Genomic DNA, 15,382 nt, shown 5'->3' with positions numbered 1-15,382 from the left:
CGGGAGAGGAGCAGGGGCAGCAAGAACACCCCCTCAACCCCAGGGAAGCAAGGGCTTCAACAGGCTCAGGGTGGGTGGGGCTCCAGTCACCCCCCAACACACACACACACACACACACACACACACACACACACACACACAGAAAAGAGAGCTCCAGGTGTACATGACTTTCATTACAAACCTCAGAATTCTCACACAATGTGGGTTTGGTAACTTCTGGTCCTTTCTAGAGACAATATGAAGTGTGGAATAAAATTATGACTTTGGGTATGATTACAGGTAACTATATATTTTTAAAATTAATTTTATTTAATTTATTTATTTAATAATATTTATTTATTTAATAACAAATGAATTTATTTATTTATTTAATAATTAATCAATAAACATCAATAAAATAATTAATATTAATAATTAATAAAACACAATAATTATAATAAATACACAATCTATTTAAACAATAATAAATAAAATAATTTATTTAATATTAATTAAATTAATTTTTAATTTAATTCAGGCCCTCCGGTTCTGCGTTCCTGTGAAGAAACGGAGCCCAAGACATCCCTGGTGGCGCAGTGGTTGGGAGTCCGCCTGCTGATGCAGGGGACATGGGTTCGTGCCCCAGTCCAGGAGGATCCCACATGCAGTGGAGCGGCTGGGCCCGTGAGCCATGGCTGCTGAGCCTGCACGTCCAGAGCCTGTGCTCCACAATGGGAGAGGCCACAACAGTGTGAGGCCCGCGTACCGCAAAAAAAAAAAAAAAAAAAGGATCTTGCTGTGATTTATGTCATAGAGTGTTCTGCCTATGTTTTCCTCTAAGAGTTTGATAGTGTCTGGTCTTACATTTAGGTCTTTAATCCATTTTGAGTTTATTTTTGTGTATGGTGTAAGGGAGTGTTCTAATTTCATACATATACCTGTCCAGTTTTCCCAGCACCACTTATTGAAGAGGCTGTCTTTTCTCCACTGTATTTTCTTGCCTCCTTTATCAAAGAAAAGGTGACCATATGTGCATGGGTTTATCTCTGGGCTTTCTATCCTGTTCCATTGATCTATATGTCTGTTTTTGTGCCAGTAGCATACTGTCTTGATTACTGTAGCTTTGTAGTATAGTCTGAAGTCAGGGAGCCTGATTCATCCAGCTCCATTACCAAGTGACCACTGAGGAAATCAAAGAGGACATCAAAAAATACCTAGAAACAAATGACAATGGAGACACGACGACCCAAAACCTATGGGATGCAGCAAAAGCAGTTCTAAGAGGGAAGTTTAGAGCAATACAATCCTACCTTAAGAAACAGGAAATATCTCAAATAGAAAACCTAACCTTGCACCTAAAGCAATTAGAGAAAGAAGAAAAAAAAAAAACACCCAAAGTTAGCAGAAGGAAATAAATCATAAAGATCAGATAAGAAATAAATGAAAAAGAAATGAAGGAAACGATAGCAAATATCAATAAACCTAAAAGCTGGTTCTTTGAGAAGATAAACAAAATTGATAAACCATTAGCCAGACTCATCAAGAAAAAAAGGGAGAGGACTCAAATCAGTAGAATTAGAAATGAAAAAGGAGAAGTAACAACTGACACTGCAGAAATACAAAAGATCATGAGAGATTGCTACAAGGAACTCTATGCCAATAAAATGGACAACCTGGAAGAAATGGAAATATTCTTAGAAATGCACAACCTGCCGAGACTGAACCAGGAAGAAATAGAAAATATGAACACCCCAATCACAAGCACTGAAATTGAAACTGTGATTAAAAATCTTCCAAAAAACAAAAGCCCAGGACCAGATGGCTTGACAGGCGAATTCTATCAAACATTTAGAGAAGAGCTAACACCTATCCTTCTCAAACTCTTCCAAAATTTGCAGAGGGAGGAACACTCCCAAACTCATTCTACGAGGCCACCATCACCCTGTAACCAAAACCAGACAAAGATGTCACAAAGAAAGAAAACTACAGGCCAATATCACTGATGAACATAGATGCAAAAATCCTCAACAAAATACTAGCAAACAGAATCCAACAGCACATTAAAAGGCTCATACACCATGATCAAGTGGGGTTTATTCCAGGAATGCAAGGATTCTTCAAAATACATAAATCAATCAATGTGATACACCATATCAACAAATTGAAGGAGAAAAACCATATGATCATCTCAATAGATGCAGAGAAAGCTTTTAACAAAATTCAACACCCATTTATGATAAAAACCCTGCAGAAAGTAGGCATAGAGGGAACTTTCCTCAACATAATAAAGGCCATATATGACAAACGCACAGCCAACATCGTCCTCAATGGTGAAAAACTGAAACCATTTCCACTGAGATCAGGAACAAGACAAGGTTGCCCACTCTCACCACTCTTATTCAACATAGTTTTGGAAGTTTTAGCCACAGCAATCAGAGAAGAAAAGGAAATAAAAGGAATCCAAATTGGAAAAGAAGAAGTAAAGCTGTCACTATTTGCAGATGACATGATACTATACATAGAGAATCCTAAAGATGCTACCAGAAAACTACTAGAGCTAATCAATGAATTTGGTAAAGTAGCAGGATAAAAATTAATGCACAGAAATCTCTGGTATTCCTGTACACTAATGGTGAAAAATCTGAAAGTGAAATCAAGAAAACACTCCCATTTACCATTGCAGCATAAAGAATAAAGTATCTGGAATAAACCTACCTAAGGAGACAAAAGACCTGTATGCAGAAAATTATAAGACACTGATGAAAGAAATTAAAGATGATACAAACAGATGGAGAGATATACCATGTTCTTGGATTGGAAGAATCAACATTGTGAAAGTCACTCTACTACCCAAAGCAATCTACAGATTCAATGCAATCCCTATCAAACTACCACTGGCATTTTTCACAGAACTAGAACAAAAAATTTCACAATTTGTATGGAAACACAAAAGACCCTGAATAGCCAAAGCAATCTTGAGAACAAAATTAAGTATTTAAAAATCCAAATATGACTTCTCCTCTGCCTGTTGAATCCCCTGAAAATCTTTGTGGACTGATTTTTTCAAATATTTATTCAAAATATTATTTCTTTGTTATATATCATTATCCTTGGGCTTTCAAATATGATTTCCAAATAAAGCAATCAAACTAACAGTGAAAAGATAAATTGTAATAAAAAACCATGAAGACATCCAAGAGATGCCTTTAAAATTAGGCTTTGAGGTATACAGAGTACAGTGAAATGTAATTTTACTTTTGTAAGCAGTTTAAAATGAAGAAAAAGCACAGCATAGTTTACATTCTCTAAACTGTAAACAGAAACATCAATCGCACTTATAGGCAGATTTTTTTTCAATAAATATATGGAAAACATTTTTGGAGATTTATGACCATTTGGAAGAAAACTGCAGATGAACCACGTAGCCTAGACATATCAAAAGAATTAAGACAAAGTTAGGTACGTCAGGAATACATAAAATATATGTAGATACTAGACTATTTTGTCATTTAGCACCATAAACTATGCACAAATTTATTACATAACGTTAAACTTTATCAACACTTATGCACACAATTACAGACCATACATGGCACCGTCCGGTTGGGAGAAGTATAGACAAACATAACGATGCACTGCTCAGTCCCCACCGCACACGGTTGGCCGTGGCGTCTGCTGTCTCGCTGTAGTCCTTCTCCACCAGCACTGCTGCTACCGCGCTGAGCTCAAGTGCGGTGAGGAACCACTTAAAACGCTCTGAGATGCTCATCATCTCTGTCTGAGCCGTTCCCCTCCCCGGGAAACTGCGAATCTAGCACAAAGTATCAGTTGAAGTACCTGCGTGTTTTCATCGTGTCTAGTGCAAAACTGTAAACCCTGACTAATGCCGTGGGACCCAGGAATCGCCACCAGTGATGCTGGCCACGCTCCCAAGAAGCAGAGAAGGTCAGGACATGACAAGAAAAGGCTGGATTGTTTGATGTGCTCTGTGGATCGAGGCCCGCAGCTGTGGTGGCTGCCATTTCAAGGTGAATAAATCCAGCACAAGGACCATCAGAAAGAAAGAAAAGGAAATTTGCAAAGCTTTCACTGCAGCAACTCCAGCGCATGCAAAAATCTCGCACTTTTTGTGAAACACTCTTTTATTTCCTATTAAAAATGCAGCTTTGTGGGTGCTGTAAGAAAGGCTTACCTAGAGACTATAAGATTATTGAAGAAAAAGCAAAGTCATTATATGACAGCTTGAAGTAAAAGGAAGGTGAAGGAGGTAAAGCTGGAGAACTGAAGGCCAGCAAAGGATGGGGTGAGAACTGCAGAAAGAGGTTTGGCTTAAAAAATGTCAGGATAACAAGAGAAGCAGCTTCTGCCAACCAAGAGGCAGCAGGTGAGTGCACAGAAGCTGTTAAGAAAACCACTGGGAGGGCTTCCCTGATGGCACAGTGGATAAGAATCCACCTGCCAATGCAGGGGACGTGGGTTCAAGCCCTGGTCCGGGAAGACCCCACATGCCACAGAGCAACTAAGCCCATTCACCACAACTACTGAGCCTGCACTCTAGCCCGCGAGCCACAACTACTGAAGCCTGTGTGCCTAAAGCCCATGCTCTGCAACAAGAGAAAGCATCACAGTGAGAAGCCCGCTCACGACAATGAAGAGTAGGCCCTGCTTGCCGCCACTAGAGAAAGCCCATGCACAGCAACAAAGACCCAACACAGCCAAAAATAAATAAACAAATTTGTAAAAAAAAAAAAAAAAAGAAAAAAAGAAAACCACTGGGAGCCACGACCTGGAAACAACCTAAATGTCCATCAACAGAGGAATGGATAAAGAAGATGTGGTACATATATACAATGGAATATTACTCAACAATAAAAAAGAATTAAATAATGCCATTTGCAGCAACATGGATGGACCTAGAGATTATCATACTAAGTAATTCAGACAGAGAAAGACAAATACCATACAATATCATTTATATGTGAAATCTCATTTTTAAAAAATGATACAAATTAACTTATTTACAAAACAGAAACAGACTCACAAATTTCAAAAACAAACTTATGGTTACCAGAGGGGAAATGTTGGGGGGAGGGATAAATTAGGAGCATAGGACTAACACACTCTACTATATATAAAACAGATAATCAACACGGACCTACTGTATAGCACAGGGAACTCTACTCGGTACTCTGTAATGACCTATATGGGGAAAGAATCTAAAAAAGAGTCAATATATGTTTATGTATAACTGAATCACTTTGCTGTACACCTGAAACTAACAAAATGTAAACCAAGTATACTGCAACAAAATTTTTTTAAAAGAAAAAAGAAAACCACTGGGGAGAAAGGACATCTGTCTAAACAGATTTTTTATGCAGATGAAAGTGCCCTATTCTGGGGAAAAATGCCACAAAGGATATTTATTAATATGGAAGAGAATCGAGCACCAGGATTTAAGGTAGAAAAGGATAGGCTAACTACTGTTTTGTGCAAATGCAGCTGGGTTTAGGATTGGAACTGACCTAACCAGGACTTCCCTGGTGGTCCAGTGGTTAGGAGCTCGCCTTCCAATGCAGGAAGTGCGGGTTCGATCCCTGGTCAGGGAGCTAAGATCCCACATGCCTCGAAGCCAAAACACCAAAACATAAAACAGAAGCAATATTGTAACACATTCAATAGAGACTTTAAAAATGGTCCACATCAAAAAAAAAAAAAAAAAAAAAAAGAACTGCCCTAACCTATGAAGCTGCTGACCCCTGAGCTGCCCATCTGTTGGTTGTACAACAAGGAGGCCTAGAAAATAAGAACCCTTTCTCTGTGTTGGTCTCATCCATGCTTTGTCCGTTATGTCAGGAAGCGCCTTGTCAGGAAGGGACTGCCTTTCAAAGTTCTTTTGATATTAGACAATGTCCCTTGCTACGTGGAACCCCATGAGTTCAACACCAGAGGCGTCAAAGTGGTCTGCCTGCCCCAAACACAATGTCTCTATTCAGCCTCTAGGTCAGAGGGTCCTAAGGACCTTTAAGGCTCATTACACATGACACTCTACGGAAAGGAATGTCCACGCTGCAGAAGAGAACACAGACAGAGAAAACATCATGAGAGTCTGGAAGGACCACACCGTTGAAGAGGCCATCACTGTTACACAAAAAGCCATGAACACCATCAAGCCCCAAACAATAAATTCCTGCTGGAGAAAACTGTGTCCAGACGCTGTGCGTGACTTCACAGGATTTAGGACAAAGCCAATCAAAGAAATCATGACGGAGTTGCTGGGTGTGGGAAAAGAGGTGAAGGAGGAGAAGCGTGTCAAGACGTGGATCTTGGAGAAATTCAAGAGCTAACTGACACCCCCCCGGGGAATTAACAGAGGGTAACCTCATGGAGATGAGGGCTTCCAAACTAGGCCCATGACGCGGAAGAAGTGGAAGTGGTGCCGGAAGCCAAGGGACATCAGATTAGTCAAGACTGCTTCTGACTTCTTTCACGACGTGGACCCTTCTATGGTCCGGGCGCTGGAACCAATGCTGACAGTCAGAAGGACTGGTACCATGTAGGAACGGTTTTAGAGAAAATGAAAAGCAAAAACGTCAGGCAGAAATTACAGCACATTTCCGTAAAATTACACACAGTATGCCTGGCTCTGTCACCCCTGAGACACCGGGACCCCCGCCTCCGCCGCCCCGAGACAGCGGGACCCCCGCCTCCGCCGCCCCCGAGACAGCGGGACCCCCGCCTCCGCCGCCCCGAGACAGTGGGACCCCCGCCCCGAGACAGCGGGACCCCCACCTCCCCCGCCTCCCCCACCCCGAGACAGCGGGACCCCCGCCTCCCCCGCCCCGAGACAGCGGGACCCCCGCCTCCGGCACCCCCGAGACAGCGGGACCAACCCCTCCTCTCCCACCTCCTCAGCCTGCTCAGCGTGAAGGACGATGAAGACCTTCATGATTATCCACTTAATGAATAGGAAATAATCATCACGTCATACAGTTACTAAGTTTATCTGTTGTGTATGTGTGTCTGAGTGAAAATCTAACAACTGTATGAGACGCCTTTGTGTCATCACCATCATTGCCTAAGAATTCATTGTGTAGACCACTGTGTGCAGGACTTATATTGAAGTGGACAGCCTATCTTACATGAGCATAAGGTGATAATTAATACAAAGTTAATAATGTGTTAGTTTTCTTACTGTTTTGTAACTTTGCGTTCAAAGAATTACACTACCATACAGTATGCCTCTCTCTCCTGCAACTGGGGAAAGTGTGTACCAGCCTGTCATCATAGGTAAGTGTTTTTTTAAAAAATGTAACAATGTTTCTAATACTGCATTATGAATATGAGTCTAATACTTTATGCCATAAAATTTTATATTGATCCATCCATTCATTAGTATATAGACTAGGCTACCGTGAAGCAATTGTATCGATTGTATTAGGCTACCATAAAGATTCATATTGCTGCTTCTTCATTATCAGTGCATGAATCATTAAACCTCTAAATAAATATGAATTTCCTTTTCACATCATCTTTTCATCTTTGATGTCTAGGGTTAGTAATACATATGACATCTACAGTGTTTTGTATCATGTAAGACAATATGTATGTACGTATTGGTAGACGGACCATTCATGTTGTAAACAGATAACATAAACTTATGGTATCGATAAATACAGTACAGTACTGTAAATGAATTTTCTTTTCCTTATGATTTTCTTAATAACGTTTTCTTTTCCCTAGCTTACTTTATTGTAAGAATACAGTTTATAATATATACAAGGTAAAAAATATGTTAATTGACTGTTTATGTTATCGTTAAGGCTTCTAGTTAACTATTAGTAGTTAATTTGGGGGTGGGGTCAAAAGTTCTACATGGATTCTTGACTTTGTGGGAGGTCAATGGCCCTAACCCCCAAATTGCTCAAGGGTCAACTGTGCAGTGTCTAAGTTCAACTAAATTACTTGTTCCAAATACATTTCACAGAAAAAGAATATATTCTCATTTTTTGCTATGAATTCAATCTGACTTCATGCTTTCTCTCTTTTACAAAGTACAGATGCAATCTATTTTTTCCTATATTCTGAAATATAAAATCAACAATTTTTTATGAGAGTATATTTATACTTCATTGACTTTGCTTTCCTTTTTTGAGGCTTAAATTTATCATCAGAATCTTGGGGACTCATTGAGAGTTTTGAGAAATCTGGCAAGCTACATAAAGAAACTGTAATTTAATTTCTGAAATATTATTTGAAAACACTGTTCAGAGTGTGTGATGCTAAACTTCAGATAAATTTTTTTGATTCCTTTATTTACAAAAGAATTTCACAGAATACCTTCTAAATACAAATCAATTGGCCTTACTTCTACATTTAGAAAGAGAGTAATAATTCAGTATCAGAAGTAGAAAAGCAAACATCTTATTATATAACATTACCTTTAATGTTGGTGGAAGGACAGACACTTTGTAGTGTGAGGTAGGTAATACCCTTTTAGTAAGTGCTGTGTGGAATGGGGAAAGTGGGCATGTATATTACTGTAAATAACATGTGATTTTGTACCCTTATTTGTGGTCATGTAATTATTTATTCCTTGTTCTAAACTTGAATGCATGCAGTTTCTGTGTTAAGACTGACATCTCTATAAAGGTTTGTGTGCGGAGACAGTTTGGCTAACAGCTTCCCTCTCTCCATCCAGTGTAACTGTATTAGTTCTTCCAAGAAATGTATGCATTTTACCATATGTCTCAGGGAAAGGATCAACCGATATCAAACTCTTAAGGAATCGCAATATATCCCATTTTAAACCCAGAAATGTTTAGTTTCTAGGTCCACCTCTGGGTTGTTTCTGAGTCGAAGTCCAGTAAATGCTGGCAGCCCTGCGGCGGTGCAGTCAATCCTGACCTGCTGGGCTCACGCCAAACCTGCTAATACAGTGATGATCACCCCTGCTTTTAGAAAATGCTTATGTTGCATATTGTAAAGAACGGTTTTCAGAGAACACAGATCATACACTGGAAAGGAGTTAACAAGGACTCAGTATAAATAGTCCTTTGGTATTGCAAGAATTAATGCAGGGCTTCCCCACTTTTCTACCTCATAACATACAACTGCATAAACTCGAAATACAAAATTTCTAACTAGAATTTATAGGGAAGATAGAAATAAATCCCACAATAACTTTATGTAGAAAATAAAATATTTGTGTAGAATTTGAAATCGATAGAGATCAATTTCAAGAGCAACACACACACACACACAAAAAGAGTCACAACATCTGCACATTTAAAACCATCCCTTTGGGCTTCCCTGGTGGCGCAGTGGTTGAGAGTCTGCCTGCCAATGCAGGGGACACGGGTTTGTGCCTCGGTCCAGGAAGATCCCACATGCCGTGGAGCGGCTGGGCCCGTGAGCCATGGCCGCTGAGCCTGTGCGTCCGGAGCCTGTGCTCCGCAAGGGGAGAGGCCACAACAGTGAGAGGCCCGCGTACCACAAAAACAAAAACAAAAACAAAAAAACCCCAGAGATAAACCCATGCACATATGGTCACCTTATGTTTGATAAAAGATGCAAGCATATACAATGGAGAAAAGACAGCCTCTTCAATAAGTGGTGCTGGGAAAACTGGACAGCTACATGTAAAAACAATGAAATTAGAACATTTGTTAACACAATACACAAAAATAAAGTCAAAATGGATTAAAGACCTAAATGTAAGGCCAGACACTATAAAACTCTTAGAGGAAAACATAGGCAGAATACTCTATGACATAAATCACAGCAAGACCTTTTTGACCCACTTCCTAGAGAAATGGAAATAAAAACAAAAATAAACAAATGGGACCTAATGAAACTTCAAAGCTTTTGCACAGCAAAGGAAACCATAAACAAGACGAAAAGACAGCCCTCAGAATGGGAGAAAATATTTGCAAATGAAGCAACTGACAAAGGATTAATCTCCAAAACATACAGGCAACTCATACAGCTCAGTATCAAAGAAACAAACCACCCAATCCAAAAATGGGCAGAAGCCCTAAATAGACATTTCTCCAAAGAAGATATACACATTGCCAACAAACACATGAAAGGATGCTCAACATCACTAATCATTAGATAAATGCAAATCAAAACTACAATGAGGGATCACCTCACACCTGTCAGAATGGCCATCATCAAAAAATCTACAAACAATAAATGCTGGAGAGAGTGTGGAGAAAAGGGGACCCTCTTGTACTGTTGGTGGAAATGTGAATTGGTACAGCCACTATGGAGAACAGTATGGAGGTTCCTTAAAACACTGAAAATAGAACTACCATACCACCCAGTGGTCCCACTACTGTACATATACCTGAGAAAACCATAATTCAAAAAGAGTCATGTACCGCAATGCTCACTGCAGCACTATTTACAATAGCCAGGACATGGAGGCAATCTAAGTGTCCATCGACAGATGAATGGATAAAGAAGATGTGGCACATATATACAATGGAATTTTCATCAGCCATAAAAAGAAACGGAATTGAGTTATTTGTAGAAAGGTGGATGGACACAGTCGGTCATAAGAGTGAAGTAAGTCAGAATGAGAAAAACAAATACCATATGCTAACACATATATATGGAATCTAAAAAAAAAAAATGGTTCTGAAGAACCTAGGGGCAGGACAGGAATAAAGATGCAGACCTACTAGAGAATGGACTTGAGGACGCAGGGAGGGGGAAGGGTAAGCTGGGATGAAGTGAGAGAGTGGCATGGACATATATACACTACCAAATGTAAAATAGACAGCTAGCGGGAAGCACCCACACAGGACAGGGAGATCAGCTCGGTGCTTTGTGACCACCTAGAGGGGTGGAATAGGGAGGGTGGGAGGGAGATGCAAGAGGGAGGGGATATGGGGATATATGTATACGTATAGCTGATTCACTTTGTTCCAAAGCAGAAACTAACACAACATTGTAAAGCAGTTATACTCCAATAAACATGTTTAAAAAAAAAAAAGATGCTGAAGGAGCAAAACACACACACAAAAATTAAAATTATTATCTTAAATGTTACTTAACAAGTAAAGACCAATATAAATGGCATGACTGAACTTCAAAAGATTTAACTCTAATAAAATATTGATCATGGGACTGTAACATGGAATATCAGGTATAGAATGTTTAAGACAATAACGGCTTATACTAAATCCACTTCACATCCACTAAGTTGTTTTCCTATGCATATCCATTATTCATATTTGTCAGAAAAAAGGCAAAAACAAATTCTCTTCATTAAGGACCCACGATGGTAGTTGTTAAATTACAAGATTCAGATGGCTATAAAAATATGATAAATGTTGATGATGATGCTTATGAAACAGTCTTTGTCTCAAAGAAACACCTGGCCCCAGCATTTCCTCCTTCATCTATGGCTGTGAAGAACTGAAACCAGCAGCCATGGAGATTTTTTTGAAAGGCATAAACAATATCTCAAATATAAAAATGCCATGTAAACCACAATATATAACCTATAAAAGTCAATTTATATGCTGTAACCTGTGTCGGGTTAAATGTACTTCATTACTTTATTACACATCAAACCAATAAAAATAAAGATTTAAGAACTCTAATTGAAAGAAAGTTTAACTTATAAAATTCTTCAGCAGGAAATTTTATATACACACAGGAACACACGTACATACACATACACACGCTCTACATGGGGTAGACACCTTTATTTAAAAAGGTTAGTATTAATTGATTTACCAGTTTCATTTTGACCAAACTAATTTATCACTTACTATGTTACTACTGATCAGTTGTTGGCTCCAAATGAAAAAAGATGTAAAACACACATTTTAGGCAGAATAATTCACAGGAGGCATCACTGTAGTTTTCTTATACGTAGAAATAAGCATCCAGCTGTTACTACTGAAATAACAGAAATCTACAGAAAGACATTACTTACTATAATAATTGAGACTAAAGGAAAAAAACAAATTTACTTACAGTATAATGATAAAAGTTCAGTATATGTATAGAAGTAAATTTAATTGAGTATTCAGTGACTTAACATTCACTGCAAGATATTTCAATAGAGGAAACAAATGTAAAAATATAAATAAATTTTCATCACCTACCTCTCTTCTTACTCCTGCTTGAGCCCGTGGTCGTATCTGAAGGACACGGGCAATGCCCTTCACACTTGACTGAGATCTGTTTTCCTAAGATGCAGGCCTGGTATTGTAGTTTGCACTGTATAAAGAGAGAAAAAATAGTAATTCAAGTACATTTAGTTATATCCACCGGAAGTCAAGAACATGACAACAGGGCACCTGCAGTTCTATGACCCCCGCTGTAGACAGAGAGGTGAATGGGACAGGGCAGAGCGTGTTACACCCGAATCCGCATCCTGTGATGCCATTCCCGATGCGGTGTCTGGGTCGCTTCTGAAACGTTCTCAGCCTCCAGTCCTCATATGAATAATGGGGAAGATAATATCTAATCTAGTGGAATCTAAAAGAGTGATACAAATGAACTTATGTACAAAACAGAAATAGAGCCACAGACTTAAAAAACAAATGTGTGGTTATCAAAGGGGAAAGGCGGGGGAGGGATAAATTAGGAGTTTGGGATTGACATATACACACTAGTTTATATAAAATAGATAATCCGCAAGGACCTACTGTACAGCACAGGGAACTCTACTCAATATTGTATAATAACCTATGTGGGAACAGAATCTGAAAAAGAATACATATATGTAGAACTGATACACTTGGCTGTACACCTGAAACTAACACAACATTGCAAATCAACTATACTTCAGTAAAAAATCTAATCCACAGAATTTTAAGAATCAAATGGTAGTAGCTACCACGAATCAGGCTCTCAGCAAATGTGAATAAAAGCTGAATGAAATTAAAGGCAAACGATCGACATTGTTATGGCACATTAGGACATTTTTTTAGTTTACTTTTGCTTTAATTTTCTTTGTAAACATTGCTCTTTATAGAATTTAAGCCTGAGTAATTTAAATAATCCTTAAGATAATATTTTATAACTGTATATTTGACATGATTTAGAAAGCTGCAAACCTACTCCATCATTTAAGAGGCAATAATTATCTTCCGCCTCTAAAAAATATAGATCTTGCTAATTCTGAAGTAATGTGATTTCTTTCCTGGCTGTGTCCATAATTTACTCAGTGCAAATGATTTTAAAATTAAATAGGGCAGACTTTCTGGCTCCAACCGACAAATGTACCAGTGACTAATTTAATTCAGCTTCAGCTGATATCAGGAAGCAAAGAATATACCCAATGACTAATCAGATTATTCACATATATGTAACATTTTTTTCCTTGCCAAATACCTCTCTAATGGAGAGGCAAAATTCTTAACTAGGCCTGTTACAAAAGATAAAAAAATATTACACTTGGAATATATTTGTAGTGGTTTAGTGGGCCTTTTTGGAGGAATAAACTCTTTCAAAGGTATCATTATTTTTCATTACTCAATCTTTCAAGAATCCAAGAAAAATGACCTTGTCATATAAAATCGCAATGAATTTTAAATGTAATTTAAAATGCCCAATAGTAATCAAATGTAGAAATAAATAAAGAGATTGAGTGTTTTAATAAAAGGCAATTTATATGAAACCTTGAGACTTCAAATTTAATATTCTTTACTGTAACTACTTTTAATTTAATATTTCAGAAACCTGGATTGGTCATAAGATAATGACCCGATTTAAGAAAAGTTCAAGAGCAATTGTAAGTGGCATATGAAGAGACAAAGCCAAAAGTCAATATTAATTACAGCTAGTGTGGAGCTTTGAAATTTGAAAATGTTAGGTCCTTTCAAAGATGTTACGCCACACTCATTTACATTTTAAATGTAGTTTATTTTAGCAGTGATTTTTTAAATAAAAAATGAATGTCTGAAAGATACCTGAATAAACAACAAAAATAGCACAATCTTTATAAAAAGTTGATTTAATTTTCATCAAAAAAGTCTGACCTCTTAGCTAATTTTCTTGGGTATGTTACAATTTAAAAATTTCACAGCTATCTTTAAAACTTGCATGAGATGATGAAGTTGTAGCTTTGTAAAGAATTCTTTATAAAGAAGTACTTCGTAAATGAAACAATTTGTTTCAGAATGATTCTATGGAACACTTCTCTTCTGTATGCAGGTCTGTAAAGAGCAGCAGAATCAGACGTCTAGCAAATACACCCTATGTGTGTAGTTACATGAATCTAGCTTCCTGTCATCAGAAAACCATTTATTTTTTTAACTTATGAATTGATTTTGAAAAAAAATCTTCATGAAGAATTTTATTCAAGGAATATAAAGATATTAAAAGTACTATCTAAAAATATTTTTAGCTACACCCACTGATTGCATTTCTAATTAATACTATTCAATTTACTTAATTATCACAAAGCTGAAATATTTATAACAGTACAAGTGAACTAAAATATCACAGAAAAGCCATGCTCATTAGTCTGTAATTACCCCAAAATGCAAATACTGCAGAGAAAGCCATGATTAACGCATTCCTGATTACCTAAGACCTTTCGTCTCGAGAACACTTGAGTCACCAGTGATCCTGAGCACTCAGCCTGCAGGATGGTTTTTCTAATGTCAAAACTGACAACTGTCAGGGAAAATAAGTTATTTGTGTAAAAACAGGATCAAAGAAGATGTGATCTTTCCACCCGCAGAAAAGGACTCCGGCCAGGAGACCCTGGGATTGGCCACTGGTGAGGTTTGCAAGATGATGTAACCCCCATGGTCAGGGACATGGCTTAGACCAGAGGTTCTTGGCCAGGGGCTGACTCTGCTGCCTGGGGACATCTGGGGACAGTTTTGGTTGTGACCATGGGGCAGGGAGCGGGGGGGATACTGCTGCATTACCAGCTAGAGGCCAGAAGCGCTAGTGAACACCTCGCAGCACACTGGTCAGCCCCTCCAGATTAAAGCGCTACCCAGCCTCGCATGTCCGTAGAGCCGAAGCTGAGGAGCCCTGTTAGGGGTGCTGGTCTCCCAAAAGACATAAGATGGATTAACTAAACTCCCAAGGCCTGATCCACACTTCCTTAGGGTGTTTTTTCTTGAGCATTCACTAAAGTAACACATACAAACTAAAAACAATGGTATAAACAAGCTACAAGTACTTTATTTTTAAAATTTTCTTTTAGTAAATTTATTTATTTTATTTATTTACGTTCGGCTGTGTTGGGTCTTTGTTGCTGTGCATGGGCTTTTCTCTAGTTGTGGCGAGCAAGGACTACTCTTTGTTGTGGTGCACAGGCTTCTCATTGTGGTGGCTTCTCTTGTTGCGGAGCACAGGCTCTAGATGTGTGGGCTTCAGTAGTTGCGGTGCGTGGGCTTCAGTAGTTGCGGCACGCGGGCTC

General features: G+C 38.5%; 1 protein-coding gene across 4 annotated transcripts in view; it reads right to left on the bottom strand.

Annotated features, from left to right (window-relative positions):
• The window catches only part of SPOCK3 (SPARC (osteonectin), cwcv and kazal like domains proteoglycan 3), a gene marked incomplete at both ends in the record, with an annotated part of 376,097 nt that overhangs the window by 102,027 nt on the left and 258,688 nt on the right, over positions 1–15,382 (bottom strand). For all 4 annotated transcript variants that reach the window (XM_082618565.1, XM_082618566.1, XM_082618567.1 and 1 more), the window contains one exon: positions 12,102–12,216. In XM_082618565.1, coding sequence (XP_082474691.1) covers positions 12,102–12,216 — 115 coding nt within the window. The remainder of the gene's footprint in view (positions 1–12,101; positions 12,217–15,382) is intronic.

Source organism: Mesoplodon mirus, assembly GCF_964341445.2.
Source record: "Mesoplodon mirus genome assembly, chromosome: 1".
Taxonomy (NCBI): domain Eukaryota; kingdom Metazoa; phylum Chordata; class Mammalia; order Artiodactyla; family Ziphiidae; genus Mesoplodon; species Mesoplodon mirus.
The sequence above is the reverse complement of the archived record's forward strand: the minus strand, read 5'-3'. Positions and strand labels throughout refer to the sequence as shown.